This window comes from Oryctolagus cuniculus, chromosome 7 (genome assembly GCF_964237555.1).
Source record: "Oryctolagus cuniculus chromosome 7, mOryCun1.1, whole genome shotgun sequence".
Lineage (NCBI taxonomy): Eukaryota > Metazoa > Chordata > Mammalia > Lagomorpha > Leporidae > Oryctolagus > Oryctolagus cuniculus.
Genome location: NC_091438.1, coordinates 2300077 through 2316987, shown reverse-complemented (window position 1 = coordinate 2316987; position 16911 = coordinate 2300077). Strand labels below are relative to the sequence as shown.

Sequence of the window (16911 nt, the reverse complement as noted above, 5' to 3'; positions counted from 1 at the left end):
ACCTGTCTGACCATCATGGCTTCCAGAAGAAACATTTAAGCTTTGTTCCCTGCATAGCAATTTCGTTTTGTCCATGCTTCTTAACCACTACAGTTGAGAGTCTATTACTTTATAGGAAACTCAGTAGATCATCTTCAAATGTGTCATAACCATCTGCTTCTAGATGTGGCTGGGAGGAGAAACCTACACCGTAAGGAATTTCTACTCACTCAGGTTGTTATGACTGCGTTGAATCAGTTTATAGATCTTTGATGTGAAAATATTCTGTCATTCTATAAAAGGTTCCCTTTTATCTGACTTTGTCCTTTTTTGCAATTCAAGGCCACAGAAACTTATTTTCTGTGCAACCACAAAATGACTTCAAACTTCAGATTCACAGGGAATCTAAAGAAAGGGCCTAAAGAGGTCTAATTCAAAACGAGAGACAGCTCCATAGATTATCACACCATTTTTCATTCTCTGAAACTAGTTTCAAAGGCCTTCTCTGTCACAAAGGGTAGACTAGGAGGCAAGAGGCCTATACCACAGTGAAAGTTAGCATAAAAAAGAGAGCTTTAAGGCTTTTATTTTGTTCATTAACATTTGCCCCAAACATCATATGATAAAACCTAGTTAACTTCATGCTTTAGCCTCAAACAATCCATCTCCAGTCTCCCAACTACAAATGCCAAATTCTTCTTTTTCCCTTCCGAGCATTTTGTAGTGTTCTACATTGTCTTTGGCCCAGAGTACCACTTTTATTTCCTGTATTTGCAGTTCCTGAGGTCTGATCGAGGAACAGCTCTCTTTACTATATCTGGGGATGACTAGCAAGAAGCCCTCACAGCTTTTTCTCCAGGAATCCACTGCACATGGCATGGATCATCTCAAACCTTTCTTCCAAAGTGTACAGGTTTGGAGAGGATCATTTGTAGAGAATTCGTCAACTGTCACTTCATCTTAAGGCAGGAATAGTCCAATTATTGTTAAGTTTGTAGGAGTTTTAAATAAAGCACCCCCAAATTGACAGATCTAGTTAAAAATAAAAATTACATGATTTGTTTTTAAAATGGGAGGCTGCTAGCAACTGCTAATTTTAAAAGATAAACAACATATAAATCTAGGCAATGGATTTTTCTGTATGAAAGACATTAAGAACAAGAGGAAGCACTTTATCTTCTAGTTATAAATTATAAAATAGGAGGTAGAGATGGGAATAGATAAAACTTCTGCTATTTCAAGAACATGCTCCATCCAGCCATCTGATATCAACTCCTGTTGAAAGAGATTTAGTAGCCATATAATTTTTCTATACCACAGGAATTTTTACCTATTTGTAAACTTAAAATATAGCTGATATATTTAAAAAATCAAATCCTAAACTAGTGTTTTTACTCCCTTTGGAGTATTTATGGCTCAGGATGTACATTTATTGTGGATTCACAGTAAATACAGGCAAATGATCAACAACTTAGAACACAGTACAAAATGGAAAAAATGCCAAGTTTTGCATTTTTTTGAATCTTGGGAGGAGGGAATACTAATGAAAATATGCACTTAGTATTTCATTCTCCTTCTAGCTCCTTTATCATAATAAATGGTTTACATGGCATCAACAAATGATGTAAGGAACACAGGAGAATCAGTACCAATAAAAAAAAATCTAATGTCATTTTTAACTGATTCAAGACAGCTCCAAATTCTTGGTATGTCCTCAAAATAGCATGGCAGTTCCTCTGCGCTTGCATGGAGGCTGACCACTAACTCCTCTGACCGGGAGTACGGTGCTGACTCTGACTCTGCAATAGTCTGGGACCTGGCCTCTCAGAGGACTGGCACCTTCCGCCCACCATCTTGGAGGCCTGAGCAGCCATGTAATAAATCTGATTATCTTGATGGAGAGAACACATGGCGAGTCTCCAAGATTTCATGGAGAGAAGAGCCCTACCTACCGAGGTGTTAGGCACGTGAGAAAATCTTGGATCCTCCAAACCAGTTCAAACCACCCACTGAATACCACCAGGTGACGTCACCACAGGGAGCAGGACTGCCCTGATGAGCCCTTGCTGATAAAATGATGTTGTCTTAGGTCACCAAGGTTTACAGTAGTTTGTTACACAGCAATAGGCTAACTGGAGCACTACTTTTCAATTCTTTCCTCATTGACTCACTCTTATCAGACCTACCCAATGAGTGACTCCTCTCAATCAGCAGGCAACATCCCCAGAAAAGTCACGATTCAAGTCTGCTCAGAGATCAACTGTACCATCCTTTGAAGAAGTCTCCCAATCATTTACTCTTGAAATACAAACAAGTTCATTTAAAAGCAGTAATTGTTACTAGCTACTGTATATTCCAATTCACCCCAACTCTTCCAGAGTGAATGGCGTCAATGTGACGTAGTGAAGATAGTCTGGACTTTTGGAATCAGATTAGTAAATACTGCTTCTGCTATTTACTAGCTGTGCAATCTTGGGTTCATCTGTTTGCCCACTTAAAAAAAATGTGGTATAATTACACTTAAATAGAAAGACCATGGTCTGTTAGAAGCGTCAATTCTACCGTTAGGCTGCCTGAGCCAAGCTGTGTCTGTTTCTTCTCCTGAACTCTAACATGAGGATAGCTGTCTAACCTCATGGGATTGTCACAAGGGTTCGATGAGTTAAACTAAGCGAAGCACACACAACTGTGCCTGGCACACAGTAAGTATTCAGCAGAGCTGGCCATTTTCAGTACTACTATTATAACCTCACAGGATTATGCTGAGGACTCACTAAGGTGATGCTGGAAAGCACTTAAAAATAGAGAATTCTGTTATCTTCTCTTTGATCTTTGTCTCTATGGTAAAAAGTGCAGGCTTTTAAAATGCATACATCGCAGACTACAGCCAAGTTCATCTGGGACTCTCAAGTACAGAAAGCCATATCTAAACCGTGTCTAAAACTAGTTTTGTCATAAAGTTCCAAGCCCATTATTTGGTACCAGAAAGCATTAAACATTTACTTGTTAGAACAGATTATCATCCATGATAAGTGATTTCATATAACACAAAATAAGCTCTCATGACTAACTTTAACTTCTGGCATTATGAATTCACTCAAATCCTAGGATTCACAGTATACTAAATTGTGGTCCAGGACCAGATACTAAACAGAACAGTCTGAACTCGATGGTGAATTCTAGCTTCCTCAAAAGTGCTTACTGAACAGATAGGAAAGGAGCAAGCATTAGAGAGGTTTCTTTTAAAGTTAAATGATCTGCCTTTATAACTTAGCTTTGTTATTTAAAGCTTCCACTATTGGAGCTCCTGGGCACATTTTAACTGTTAAAATGGGAGGTATTTCTGTTACAAAGATAATAGGAAAGATGAGAGAGAAGAAATTTATTTATATATGTACCCTATAAAGAAAATGTGGATTTCAAGTAATATTCGTCTTCTGAAGTCATTGCTGTGTGTCACAGTTGAGGGAAAAGGTAGTCTAATACACAAAGACTGGACCATCTGAACAGACATCTTTCAAATGTGATATCTCTCTTCCTATCAACAATTATATCCTATGGAATGTAACTAATTCAGATGTTTTAAAGTACTAATGATATTTAACTCTGATTTGTCCTGAGCAAGAAAGCCTACTTATTTTGTAAGTAAAAACACTGGCCATGGGAAAAGCACCATTTAAGAATAAGAAGATTGAAGACAGAGAGAGACGAGAAAGTACACAAGAAATAAGGCAGGAAATGATTAAAGAAGTCAGAATGCTTGACAAATGACACTGCTTACAAGGGATTCATACTGACATGGTATCTATTCCCAGGACTTCAAAGAGAGTGGAACAAAATGACTCACGGGGCTATCCAAATCCAATTTCTTGTAAGTCCCATATCCCAGATTAATTAGAACCCCAGGTTAATCAGAAAATACTCCAAAATCTCAAGAACTTACTGTTACTGTGGGTCTAAGTGCTCCAAGACAAGGTGGATCTCATCTAGGGCAAACACTCATAGGGGAAGATTATCTATTACCTAGAGAGTATATCAAAAAATATACTAACATCCAATCAGAAGAAGGCAACTTTAAGGACGAAGAGGTGCCCTACAGGAGGCTACTATTCACCTGAATGTTTGTCAATGTTGGCAGAGCTCACAACAAAGAATCAAACTCACTGTACCCTATCAGTACAGCTTAGAAAACTTTGTTGAGGTAAATACATTTAACTCAGAAGTCTATTTACTCTTCCCAAGTAGAGAACAGTTATATTTTTTCTCTTGCAAGGATTTCTATTTTAACACCCTAACATTTCCCATTTTTTTCCATATCTGGTAGAAGTAAGAAGAATGAACACTTTCACAAATACATAATGCTCCAATATATATTTAGAGAAATTTAAGACAGTAACAAAGATACAAAGATAGATCTAAGAAGAATTTGACATCCTCAGACGTTTCATCCAGAGATAAGAGGAGGAAGATATCACTTTTTACTGTTCTACATGGTAACAGAGTGAATTTACTTGAAGATATTAAAACGAAGATTTATAGTACAGGGAAGGGGTAGAGGCCTGTAATCTAGAAAAACAGTACTTTGGATATGAATCAAAACCCTCATAACAAATTATTTTTTATCTTAGTGGGAATAAATTCATTTTTGCCACCTTATGCAAATCAGTTCAGGTTAACTCAAGGAATGGCAAAGCTTACTTAAAAATTAATTTTTAACAGTATTTTTTGTAGACATGGTACTCATTTAGTCCGATATTATGATGCATAAATTATTTTTCAGATTATCATGTTATAACTACTATCTTAAACTTTGATTTACCTGTACCTTCATGGGAAGGCCAATGATAGGCCCTTTCTAAATGCCCTTAAGGCAATGAGAATTAGGAAGAAGCACAAAGAAGATTATGAGAAGAGACTTAAAAAAGGTGGCAACCTCTTTTAAAGAGATGGATGTATATGTGACAGTATGAATTTAAACCTCAACAAAACTATTGTAAAGGCAAAATAGTAGGAATGACAAAATTGTGGGGGTAGTACTTCCAAATCTAACAGAAGAATTTCTGTCAAATTCCAGACAGGAAAGATTTCCAAACTCTGTAGGCTGTGTATTCAGCTTTGCCAGTGTAGAATACACAATGAATTGGTATGGCCCTGTTACAATACCTTTTTTTTTTTTTTTTTAAACACAAGCAGGTAGTCTCAGGATTTGGTTTAGGTTGCTATACACTGATCTAATGGTTCTAAGGATATACTTTGCTAAGGGACATATTCTCATACTTAGGATTTAACTGACAACTGCTTATTGCTTCTAAATCTGAAGGACAAAAATAGTTCAGGGGCCGGTGCTGTGACACAGGGGGTTAACCCCCTGGCCTGAAGCACCGGCATCCCATATGGGCGCCAGTTCAAGACTCCACTTCCTATCCAGCTCTCTGTTATAGCCTGGGAAAGCAGCAGAAGATGGCCCAAGTCCTTGGGCCCCTGCACACCCATGTCGGGTACCCAGAGGAAGCTCCTGGCTCCGGAACGGCGCAGCTTCGGCTGTTGCAGCCAATTGGGGAGTGAACCATTGGATGGGAAGACACCTCTCTTTCTCTCTCTCTCTCTCTCTCTGCCTCTCCTCTCTCTGTGTAACTCTTACTTTCAAGTAAAATAAAAAATCTTTGGAAAAAATAGTTTAATATTTTAAACTCTTTCCCATAAGGCCTAAGTAAAGAGTTTCAATAAAGACTCATCTTTATTCCTTGAACAAATAAGTACACAGACTAGGGGAAGGGCATTTGAGAAAAAGAAATTTTGTCTTGCTGAATCTGAAAGAAATGGAAAAACTTCCAGAATTCCAATCCTTTCTAATTCAATACCTTCCCATTATTACTCAGAAGTGCTTTGCCTTTGTTCAACTTCCCTTCCATTATTTACGGGTTTAATTTCTTTAAATTAGATTTTCTAGTAAAACAAAATACAGCTTCTGCCAGTAAAAAGAAACAGTGTCAAATAACAGCTAAAACTTTGTAAAAATTGTTTCTTGGCCACAGATTCTTCAGCTGTAAGAGTGAAGGTCCCTATTTTATTCTTCTACCAGCCCATTTCCATCCAAAGCCAGAAAGTCAACAATGAGGTTGAGTGAAAACAGACTACTATCATCACACTATCTTTGGAAGAATATTTCACTTATGTAGAGGAAGTTGGAAAAACTTAAAAAATGCCAAAAGAAAGAAAGAAAAAGAAAAAAAAAAACCTCAGGAAAATGTTCCTTAACTACTCTACTTTTCCAATCTTGAGCCTTTACAATCTAATTCACTTTACATACTAAAGATTAGATTTAACCCTCTATTATAACAAAGTTGTGGGGGGGGGTAGTTCGTAACTTACATAAAATAAGGTTCAACCTAGTTCAGAGGTAAATGTGGTTCTGAGTAAAAAGAGAACAAGTCATTAGAAAGAGCCTTCCTGCCTAAGAACAGTGTTACTGTTTATGCCAATCTATACTTTATACTTGGATCAGACTTCAGAGAGAATACATGTACATCTTAGAATGAAAGTAGATTAATATATTGCCATCTCTCATCTTTTGCTGAGAATACTGAATAGCTCCTTTGCTACTAAATGACATTTAGTAAAATTAAAATTATGGTTCCAATGTTTGCAATTTCATGGCATTAAAGTACTTGATGATTTTAGCTCTCATTGCTAATGCAGTTCCCTTAATAAGGTGACATGTGCAAGTTAAGATTTGGTAATGAGTTTTTTGCATCACCCACAGTCCATTTAGTATATCCTCTATGCACACCCTGAAACAAGTATTCATTAGTGTAAATAGAACATTACTAATTCTACAGAGATGTTAGCTAAGAATGAGGACAATGTCACAGTGTGCCTGGATAAGAATCCTGGACAGATATTTAGAATAATAGTATCTCTACTAACTAAAATGGGGGATTGCTTTCAATGCTTTAATCTGTTTAAAAGCTAACCTGTCCTGAAGTTTCTTCAATTTCTTGGTTCTGGTTAGGCCAAGAGAAGAGAACAATCAAATATGATTGTGCTGATGTGGTCTGAAGCTACCAGAAGCACTCTATTCACAGTATCAGTACAGTGAAGACCTGTTAGAAGTGAATGAAAAGGGAAGAACATTGTACTAGTTCTACATAAATTAAGATAGTCTCTACTTCATTTAAAATGTTTGTTGTTAATCCTGGAGGGAGTATTGATGCATAATGCAAAGCTCCTGTTTACAGATATTACTGCACTTCACCATTACAATTTGGTAATAGTTTACAAAGCTCTATTTTCTCACATATAATCTAAGAAATGAAAAAAGCAATGCAATAAAGAACTTGCTAGCATACTACTTAACAAAAATAAGATGGACTTGAAATTTTTTTGGTAGGCTAGAAGCAGCATATTCTGCACTTCTCATGAGACCTCTTCTAGTTATTAGTGGCAAAAATCTGTTTATTGAAATCCTTGATTTCCAGCTGAACCCCAAAGGATTTCAATCTAATTTTAACTCTACCTTTTCCATGCCACAGGGCAGAGCCAGTCCCTAAGATGGATCTTGGAGACAGGTTTTACCCTATCATGCTGTTGCCAAACTAAAGAGAAGGATGCCCCAGTTTATGCCTCCTAAAGACAAAAGCAGCTTCAATGAAGCTTTTAAGGGTAAGCTCTTATCAAATGATAGTATCTTCATATTCCTATAAAAGATTCATTTCTATGCTTTTCCAGAAGAGAAAATAATCTTTCTCTAAATATGGGATGCAGGTGAATGTACATGTACAATTCTCAGACTGCTTAAGAGCTACCTTTCGCATTCTAGTTTTCTATCATCAAAGAAATGCCATTCTTTTCTACCCATCTTTCCACATACCATAAAGCATTCTCAGAAAAGGACCACATAATTAACCTTCTCAGAAATGGCTCACCACTGCTGGTGGTAATGACCAGCCTTTCTCCCAAATCTCTTTTACAATCATCTATGCCTTTGCATTAAAACAACTTCTTAAACCATTACATAAATACTTAAGATCAATCACGAGAAGCTAGAGATTTTCTCTCTTCTATTTGCACTGTAAGTTACAAGCATCTACTTGCCTGCATCCTTTACCATTCCTCCTCCTCGCTCTGTATGCAAGACAGGGCAACTAAAGCTCCATGCTAAGTTCTTTCTTTGTGCTAACTTAAGAATCTCAGAAATATCCAGAAATACTAAAAAGGTCCCTTGAAGTTTTAAAAAATCTTAGGAATGATTTAAGTAACCAAACCTGATCAAAACTGATCCCTTGATCATTTATTGCAACATGAGTGTGCATGATGTTTTCTGTTAAGTGCCCTGTAGTGTATTATTACAAATCAAAGCTCTTGGAGTCACCAGCAAGTTGCTGATGGTTGGTTTACGAATTTCCAGGTTTGCAGACCCGAGACATAGATTTAAGTGAGGTTCTTCTATTGGACTGAAAATATAAAGTCTTATATATGTAGAAGGAAATGTAATTGTGGTTGCAAGAAGAACCATAATGTTGAATTTCTTCAACCACAATATTGCAAGAAAATGTGTTTAAAACTTCATATAAAAGTTATCAAATATGGAGACCTGTGGATTTAAAAATACAATCCAGGCTCATTTCACTGGAAAATGACATTTTTTGAAGTACAATATTGCTGTTATATGATAGCAGGAGCCAAGGAGACTAGATGGAACTTTGGTAGTCAGCTTAACACGTTAATTAATTTGAACCAGAGCCATGTCCCAACACCTGAGAATGGAACATTATGGTTTACAAATATGAATCAGGAAGCTTCAATATGGCTCTGTGCTGTCTGACCTTTGCCAAACACAAACACTTTCTTCCCTGCTCCTCTTTTCCTGAACCCAACATATAAGCCTCCAAATGTAACAGTACCTACTGCAAACGCTCTGTGGCTCACTTCACTTCCAATCGCCTAAAGTGCTTCAGGTGTTGCTGCCCACTAGAATACTGCTCCAAGAGGGCTGATCTCATGCAACACTCAGACCAGTACAACATGCCTAGTCAGGGCAAAGATAAAGTCAAACCTCTGAAAACAACAGAACCATCGGCATTCATTGGTTTTTCTTGAGATGTGAAAATGCATGTTCAGGCAGGGAAGGAAGAAGACCAACTCCTCCTCACACCATCGTGACTACCTCATTCTCTCTGGTGTTGGCTCTCCCGACGGCCAAGGCTCCTGCTGCATTTTTTAGATCTGGCAGTTACAGCCACCAAGATGATATGGACCAAAGTACAGTGTTCAACGTGACTGGCGGATGCATGACCACTTATCACTGTTTCATTAAAAAATTTTTCTTACAAAGTTAACAAACCAAGGCTGTTGATCCCTGAATTAAAAGTTTGATTTGCTTGATTACTTTCCAAAATGTGAGGTGGAAAGAGGAGGGGAAGAGCCTTTAGTGCTTCTATGGATGTTGCTGATCGTCTAGTTTGGCAACATCTTGGGAGCATCTTCTGGTCTAGTGACGTGGCATTTTGTGAATCTAAGTACCAGCCCACAGCCCCGATGCGGGCTGCTCACGGCCCAAAGGGGAAGAGGATCTGCCCCCTTCCCCTCGCTATTTCAGTCAGGCCCCGTGGTGGACACAGAGCCCTGCGCGGTTTCCCCAGAGGCAACTGGCTCTTCCTGTGAAGGCGACTCTTCCTCAGCTTGCCCCCGGGACGTGACAGTCGTTTCAGGAGAGATGCTGTGAGGCCCCTCCAAGGGTATACAGCCAGGGTGGTTTTTGCGAAAGTGCTGATTTAAGATAGCCTGGAAGGGAAAACTTTTGCCACAAACATGACAGTGAAAGGGCTTGTTGCCTGTGTGCTTGCGGATATGATACTCCAGCTGATCTTTCCGGGTGTACTTCTTGCCGCACATGCGGCAGACAAATGGCGTAATCCCCATGTGCAGGCGCATGTGGCGGTCTAGGCTCCCCTTCTGATTGAAAGATTTGGCGCAGTAGATGCAAGTGAGACGGGGGTTATACCGGAACCACCGCTCGGATACTTCCTGTTCTCGGAGATACTCCACATAGCCACTTACCCCCATCATTGCTGACTCTTCTACCTGTACCAGGTGAGCAAAATAAGCAACAAAGAATACATATCATTAAGCACACATATGTATTAAAGGCAATGAAATTTATTTTTACCTGTTACAAAGATATATGCTTGGTTTTTTAAGTACATTCTTTTTTTTTTTTTTAAAGATTTATTTATTTATTTGAAAGTCAGAGTTACAGAGAAAGAAGAAGAGGCAAAGAGAGAGAGAAGTCTTCCATCTGCTGGTTCACTCCCCAATTGGCTGCAACGGCCGGAGTTGTGCCAATCTGAAGCCATGAGCAGGAGTTTCTTCCAGGTCTTCCATGCAGGTGTAGGGGCCCAAGGACTTGGGCCATTTTCTACTGCTTTCCCAGGCCACAGCAGAGAGCTGGATCAGAAGTGGAGCACCAGGACTTGAACCAGCACCCACATGGGATGCCAGCACTGCAGGCAGTGGCCTTACCTGCTACACTACAGTGCCGGCCCCCACCCCTGCTTGTTTTTAATCAGGAACCAAACAGGAAATTAATTACCTCCAAAAAGAAGAGATATTAACATAACTTTTTTTTTCTTTTTTTTTTTTCAATTTTTTTTTGACAGGCAGAGTGGACAGTGAGAGAGAGAGACAGAGAGAAAGGTCTTCCTTTGCCGTTGGTTCACCCTCCAATGGCCACCGCGGCCAGTGCACTGCAGTCGGTGCACCGCGCTGATCCGATGGCAGGAGCCAGGTGCTTCTCCTGGTCTCCCATGGGGTGCAGGGCCCAAGCACTTGGGCCATCCTCCACTGCACTCCCTGGCCACAGCAGAGAGCTGGCCTGGAAGAGGGACAACCAGGACAGAATCCGGTGCCCTGATCAGGACTAGAACCCAGGGTGCCGGCGCCGCAAGGCGGAGGATTAGCCTAGTGAGCCGCGGCACCGGCCCAACATAACTTTTAAAAAAATCTGAGGGCAGTAAGGCATTATGGCATAGTGGGTAATGCTGCCATCTGTAATGCCGGCATCCAATATGGGCTCTCCATTTCCAACACTGCTCCCTGCTAACATGCCTGGGAAAGCAGCAGAGGGTGGCCCAAGTACTTGGGCCTTGCATCCACATGGTAGACCTGAAAGAAGCTTCTGACTCCTGGTTTCGACCTGGCCCAGCCCCAGCCTTTGTGTCCATCTGGGGAGTGAACCAGTGGATGGATGGATAGAAGATATCTCTCTCTCTCTTCCCCTCTCTGTAACTATGCCTTTCAAATAAATTAAATCTTTTTAAAAATATTTATTTATTTGACAGGTAGAGTTATAGACAGAGAGAGAGAGAAACAGAGAGAAAGGTCTTCCTTTTGTTGGTTCACTCCCCTAATGGCCGCTACATCTGGTGCTGCACCGGCCCAAAGCCAGGAGCCAGGTGCTTCCTCCTGGTCTCCCATGCGGGTGCAGGGCCCAAGCACTTGGGCCATCCTCCACTGCCCTCCTGGGCCGCAACAGAGAGCTGGCCTGGAAGAGGGGCAGCCGGGACTAGAACGCCGGCCTCTCAGATAAATAAATCTTAAAAAACAAAATACAGGAGCAACCAGAACAGTAACCGGAACCCATATGGGATGTTGGCATTATAGGAGGCATCACCTGCTAGGCCACAATGCTGGTCCTATTCTGCATAATTCTAAAACCATTTTACCTATATATATATATATATATATATATATATATATATATATTTTGTATGTATATATATGTGTGTGTGTAAATATATATGGATTTATTAATTTATTTGAAAGGCAGAGCTACAGAAAGGGAGAGAGATATGCTGCAATGGACAGAGCTGGACCAGACCAAAGCCAAGAGCTTCATCTGAGACTCCCATGTGGGTGATGGGGGCCCATGAACTTGGGACATCTGCTGCTGCTTTCCCAAGCACACTAGCAAGAAGTTGGACGGAAGTGGAGCAGCTGAGACTCCAATCAGTGCTCACAGGGGATGCAGACAGCAGCTTAACCCTGTGCCACTATACTTTTATAAAGCTCTTTAAATCTGTAGGAATAGGGCTGGGTAGTTGGTGTAGCAGTTTAGGTGTCTACTAAGACACTGCTTGGGACACTCACATCCCAGGCTGCAGTGCCTGGTTGGAGTCCCAGCTCTGTTTCCAATTCTGGCTTCCTACTAATGTATACCACAGGAGGTCAGGGGATGACGGCTCAGCTACTGGGGGTCCTTCATCACCCACATGGGAGACTTAATAATGTGTACCATAGGAGGTCAGGGGATGACGGCTCAGCTACTGGGGGTCCTTCATCACCCACATGGGAGACTTAATAATGTGTACCACAGGAGGTCAGGGGATGATGGCTCAGCTACTGGGGGTCCTTCATCACCCACATGGGAGACTTAATAATGCATACCACAGGAGGTCAGGGGATGATGGCTCAGCTACTTGGGATCCTTCATCACCCACATGGGAGACTTAATAATGTGTACCATAGGAGGTCAGGGGATGACGGCTCAGCTACTGGGGTCCTTGATCACCCACATGGGAGACTTAATAATGTGTACCACAGGAGGTCAGGGGATGATGGCTCAGCTACTTGGGGTCCTTCATCACCCACATGGGAGACTTAAATTGAGTTCTGGGATTCTGGTTTCCAGCCCAGCTGTTGCAGGCATTTGGGAAATGAACCAGCAGATAGGAGATCCTTGTTTTTTTCTTTCAAATGAAAATAATAAAAATTTACTAAGAAATTATATAGGAAGGAATATGTTTAGCAGAATCTAAAGTACAACGCAAAAAATGTCAAAGCTGAGTTTGGATTAACAAGAGTCATCTAAATTAGCAATTAGGGGCAGGCATTACAGTACAGGTTAAGTTGCCCCATGCAATGCTGGCATCCCATACAGGAGTGGTTACTCCACCAATCCAACTTCCTGTTCGTGTGCCTGGGAGATCCGTCTAAGATGGTCCTAGCCCGTGGGTCCGACACTCATGTGGGAGACCTGCAGAGTGTTTCAGGCTCCTGACTTCTGTCTAGCCCAGCCCTGGCGGTTGTAGCCATTTGGGGAGTGAATCAGTAAATGGATGATCTCTGTTACTCTGCCCTTCAAATAAATAAAATAAAACTTTAAAAATAAAGTCATTAGCTCTCATTTAAAAAAAATAAATCAGCAATTAATCTTGCACCATTCAAATTTCCAATGTGTTTTGTCCCCTTTCCCATATGCAACTTAGCATTACCAGCAGAGGCAATTCTTAACAGTTGTGGGAAACAGTGTGTGAAGTCAAGGACTGCATTGCAAGATGGATGTCTCAGATTATTTCTGATTTATTGTGTGACCTTGATCAAGTTACTTAACCATTCTATTCCTCAGTTCATAATCTGTAAAATGAATATAATATAATAGCAACATCTCCCTTACAAATTGTTTTGAACACTGAATGAGTTACTATACTGGAGTGCTTAATGGGGGCAGGTGTCGTGGCACAGCAGGTTAAATCATCATTCAGGATGTCCACATCCCATATCAGATTCTTGGCTTCTAATCCAGCTCCCTGCTAATGAGCCGGGAAGCAGCGGGTGATGGTCCAAGCACTTGGGCCATCTTCTACTGCTTTCCCAGGCCATAGCAGAGAGCTGGATCGGAAGAAGAATGGCTAGGACTCAAACCAATGCCCACTGCCAGTGGTAAAGGCAGAGGATTAGCCTACTGCGCCACCTGAGTTTCTGCCATTCACATGGGAGACCTGGATGGAATTCCTGGCTTGTTGCTTCAGCCTGGCCCAGACCTGGCTGTTGCAGTCATTTGGGAAGTGAAATGGTGGAGGGAAGATTTCGCTCTCTGTCACTCTGCTTTTCAAATAACTAAATTAATTTAAAAACAAACCAACCAACCCTGAAAGTGTTTAATATACTCAATGTTACCTATTATTAAGTATTACAAACTCATATTATTTATAATCTTGAGCTAACAACTCCCTAAAAAACCTGCCCAAATTAAAAACTGTTATATCAGGCTGGTGTGCCACAGCGAGTAGCCACTTGTAACACTGGAATCCCATCGAAGCACTGGCCACTTAAGGAAAAAATCAGTGGACAGAAGATAATCTCTGTCACTCCTCCTCTTTCACTGTAACTCCGCCTTCCAAATAAATCTTAAGAGAAAGGAGTGTCATGCTAGTATGAGCCACATGCACAAGGTAACGCATTTTAGTAATCAGTGAACTTTTATTACAAAAATAACACATTATGATCACTCTCACCTGAAAAATTATTGTAGTAAAGTTGCAACAGAAGCAAAGAAATGAACACAAATTGCAGATTAGGTCCTTGCTGAAAGCAGCAATTTATCTTTGGTAGTTTTACTGTTCTGAACTTTATTTATTTTTATTTATTTATTTATATTTAAATTTATTTATTTGACAGATAGTTAGACAGTGAGGGAGAGAGACAGAGAGAAAGGTCTTCCTTCCGTTGGTTCACCCCCCAAATGGCTGCTACGGCCGGCGCTGTGCCGATCCGAAGTCAGGAAGGAGCCAGGTGCTTCTTCCTGGTCTCCCATGCAAGTGCAGGTGCCCAAACACTTGGGCCACAGCAGAGAGTTGGACTGGAAGAGGAGCAACCGGGACCAGTACCCGGTGCCCATGAGATGCCAGCCCCGCAGGCAGAGGATTAACCAAGTGAGCCATGGCGCCAGCCCTACTGTTCTGAACTTTAAAGCAAAGGGCAAATATGGCTGCTTCCCCATTCTCTGTTGCTAACAGGTGGATTATTTCATTCCTCTGTCTTGGCAATTTACTAGTAGACTGTAAACACAGGGGCATTCTGTGTAGCCAAACAGTAAGGAATTGTTTAGTGAGTGCCTGGTTCTTTCTTTTTTCTCTTAATTAAAACATATTTAAAAATAATTTTTGTTTATTTATTTGAGAGCCAAAGAACTGAGAACTCCCATCATTGGTTCACTCCCCAAATACCCACAACAGCCCCTGGCTAGGGCTAATGCTGAAGCCAGGAACTGAAGACTCACTCCAGGTTTCCAGTGTGGGTGGCAAAACTCAATCTCCTGGGGCATCACTGCTGCCTCCTGGGGTCTGTGTTATCAGAAAACTGGAGTCAAGAGTGGAGCCGGGGGGCTGGTGCTGTGGCATAGTGGGTAAAGCCAGGTCCTGCAGTGCCGGCATCCCATATGGGCGCCGGTTCGAATCCCGGCTGCCCCACTTCCGATCCAGCTCTCTGCTATGGCCTGGGAAAGCAGCAGAAGATGGCTCAAGTGCTTGGGCCCCTGCATGGGAGACGTGGAAGAAGCTCCTGACTCCTGGCTTCGGATCGGCACATCTCCAGCCACTGCGGCCAACTGGGGCACAAACCATTGGCTGGAAGACCTCTCTCTGTGCCTCTCCTTCTCTATCTGTGTATAAGAAGGGAGGGAGGGAGGGAAGGAGGGAGGGAGGAAGAAACAGTGGAGCTGGGTATTGAAACTAGACACTCTAATGTGGGATACAAGGAACCTTAACCAGTAACTTAACAGTTCGCCAAATGTATGCTTCTCAATCAGATTATATATATACATATATATATATATATATATTTAAATATTTACTTACTTTTGGGGGCTGGTATTATGGCACAGCAGGTCAAACTATTGCCTGTGATGCCAACATTCCCTATCAGCAGCAGTTCAAGTCTTGGCTGCTACACTTTTTGTTGTGTTGTTTTGTTTTGACAGGCAGAGTGGACAGTGAGATAGAGAGAAAGACAGAGAGAAAGGTCGTCCTTTTTCCGTTGGTTCACCCCTCAATGGCCGCTGCTGCTGGCGCACTGCGCTGATCCGAAGCCAGGAGCCAGGTGCTTCTCCTGGTCCCCCATGCGGGTGCAGGGCCCAAGGACTTGGGCCATTCTCCACTGCCCCCCAGGCCACAGCAGAGAGCTGGACTGGAAGAGGAGCAAGCGGGACAGAATCTGGCGCCCTGACCGGGACTAGAACCCAGGGTGCCGGCGCCGCAGGCAGAGGATTAGCTTATTGAGCCACGGTGCTAGCCTTTTTTTAAGATTTTATTTATTTATTTAGAGAGGCAGAGTTACAGACAGTGAGAAAGACAGACAGAGAGAAAGGTCTTCCTTCCATTGGTTCACTCCCCAGATGGCCGCAATGGTCGGAGCTGCACTGGTCTGAAGCTAGGAGCCAGAAGCTTCTTCTGGGTCTCCTGCATTGGTGTGGGGGCCCGAGCACTTGGGCCATCTTCTACTGCTTTCCCAGGCCACAGGAGAGAGCTGGATCGGAAGAGGAGCAGCCGAGACTTGAACCAGTGCCCATATAGGATGCTGGTGCCACAAGCAGAGGATTAACCTGCTGCCACAGTGCAGGTCCTGGCTGCTCCACTTCTGATCCAGCTCCTTGCTAGTGCACCTGGGAAAGCAGCATCAGATGGCCCAAGTTCTTGGGTCCCTGCACCCATATGGGAGACCCAGAAGAATCTCCTGGCTCCTGGCTTCAGTCCTGGCCCAGCTCTAGTTGTTACAGCCATCTGGGGAGTGAATTCTAGGATGGAAGAGCTCTCTGTCTCTCCTTCTCTCTGTAACTTTTTCAGAAAGGAAAAAAAAAACTTTAAAAAGAGTTTTAAAAAGAAAGGAATTGAAGGGGTGTCAAAAATCCTTGGTATATTAGTGCTAAAGATCTGTAAAGCTGAGCATTTCATAAGCAACAATATAATTCTCTATTCAGTTAAATGGCCACTTACTGGATCCTTAATAAATAACTACAGTAACAGAATTAAAGTCACATCCTCCATAACATTTTCGTCAATGATGGACTGCATATACAATGGTGGTCCTATAAGGTCTAATCACCTGATGATGTTGTAGTCATCTGTTTGACTAAGTACATTCTCTGATGTTCACACG

The 16911-nt window shown here is 41.7% G+C and overlaps 1 protein-coding gene across 9 annotated transcripts in view; it reads right to left on the bottom strand.

The window, feature by feature from the left end:
* The window catches only part of ZBTB37 (zinc finger and BTB domain containing 37), a 53567-nt gene that overhangs the window by 25876 nt on the left and 10780 nt on the right, over positions 1–16911 (bottom strand). For 6 of the 9 annotated variants that reach the window (XM_051856944.2, XM_017345625.3, XM_051856943.2 and 3 more), the window contains one exon: positions 5107–10062. The exons of 1 other annotated variant lie outside the window; for it this stretch is intronic. In XM_051856944.2, coding sequence (XP_051712904.1) covers positions 9574–10062 — 489 coding nt within the window. In that variant the 3' untranslated portion in view covers positions 5107–9573. Of the gene's footprint in view, positions 1–5106; positions 10063–10109; positions 10426–16911 lie in introns of those variants that run through there. 2 more of the 9 variants (XM_051856946.2, XM_070077143.1) reach the window with 1 other exon arrangement.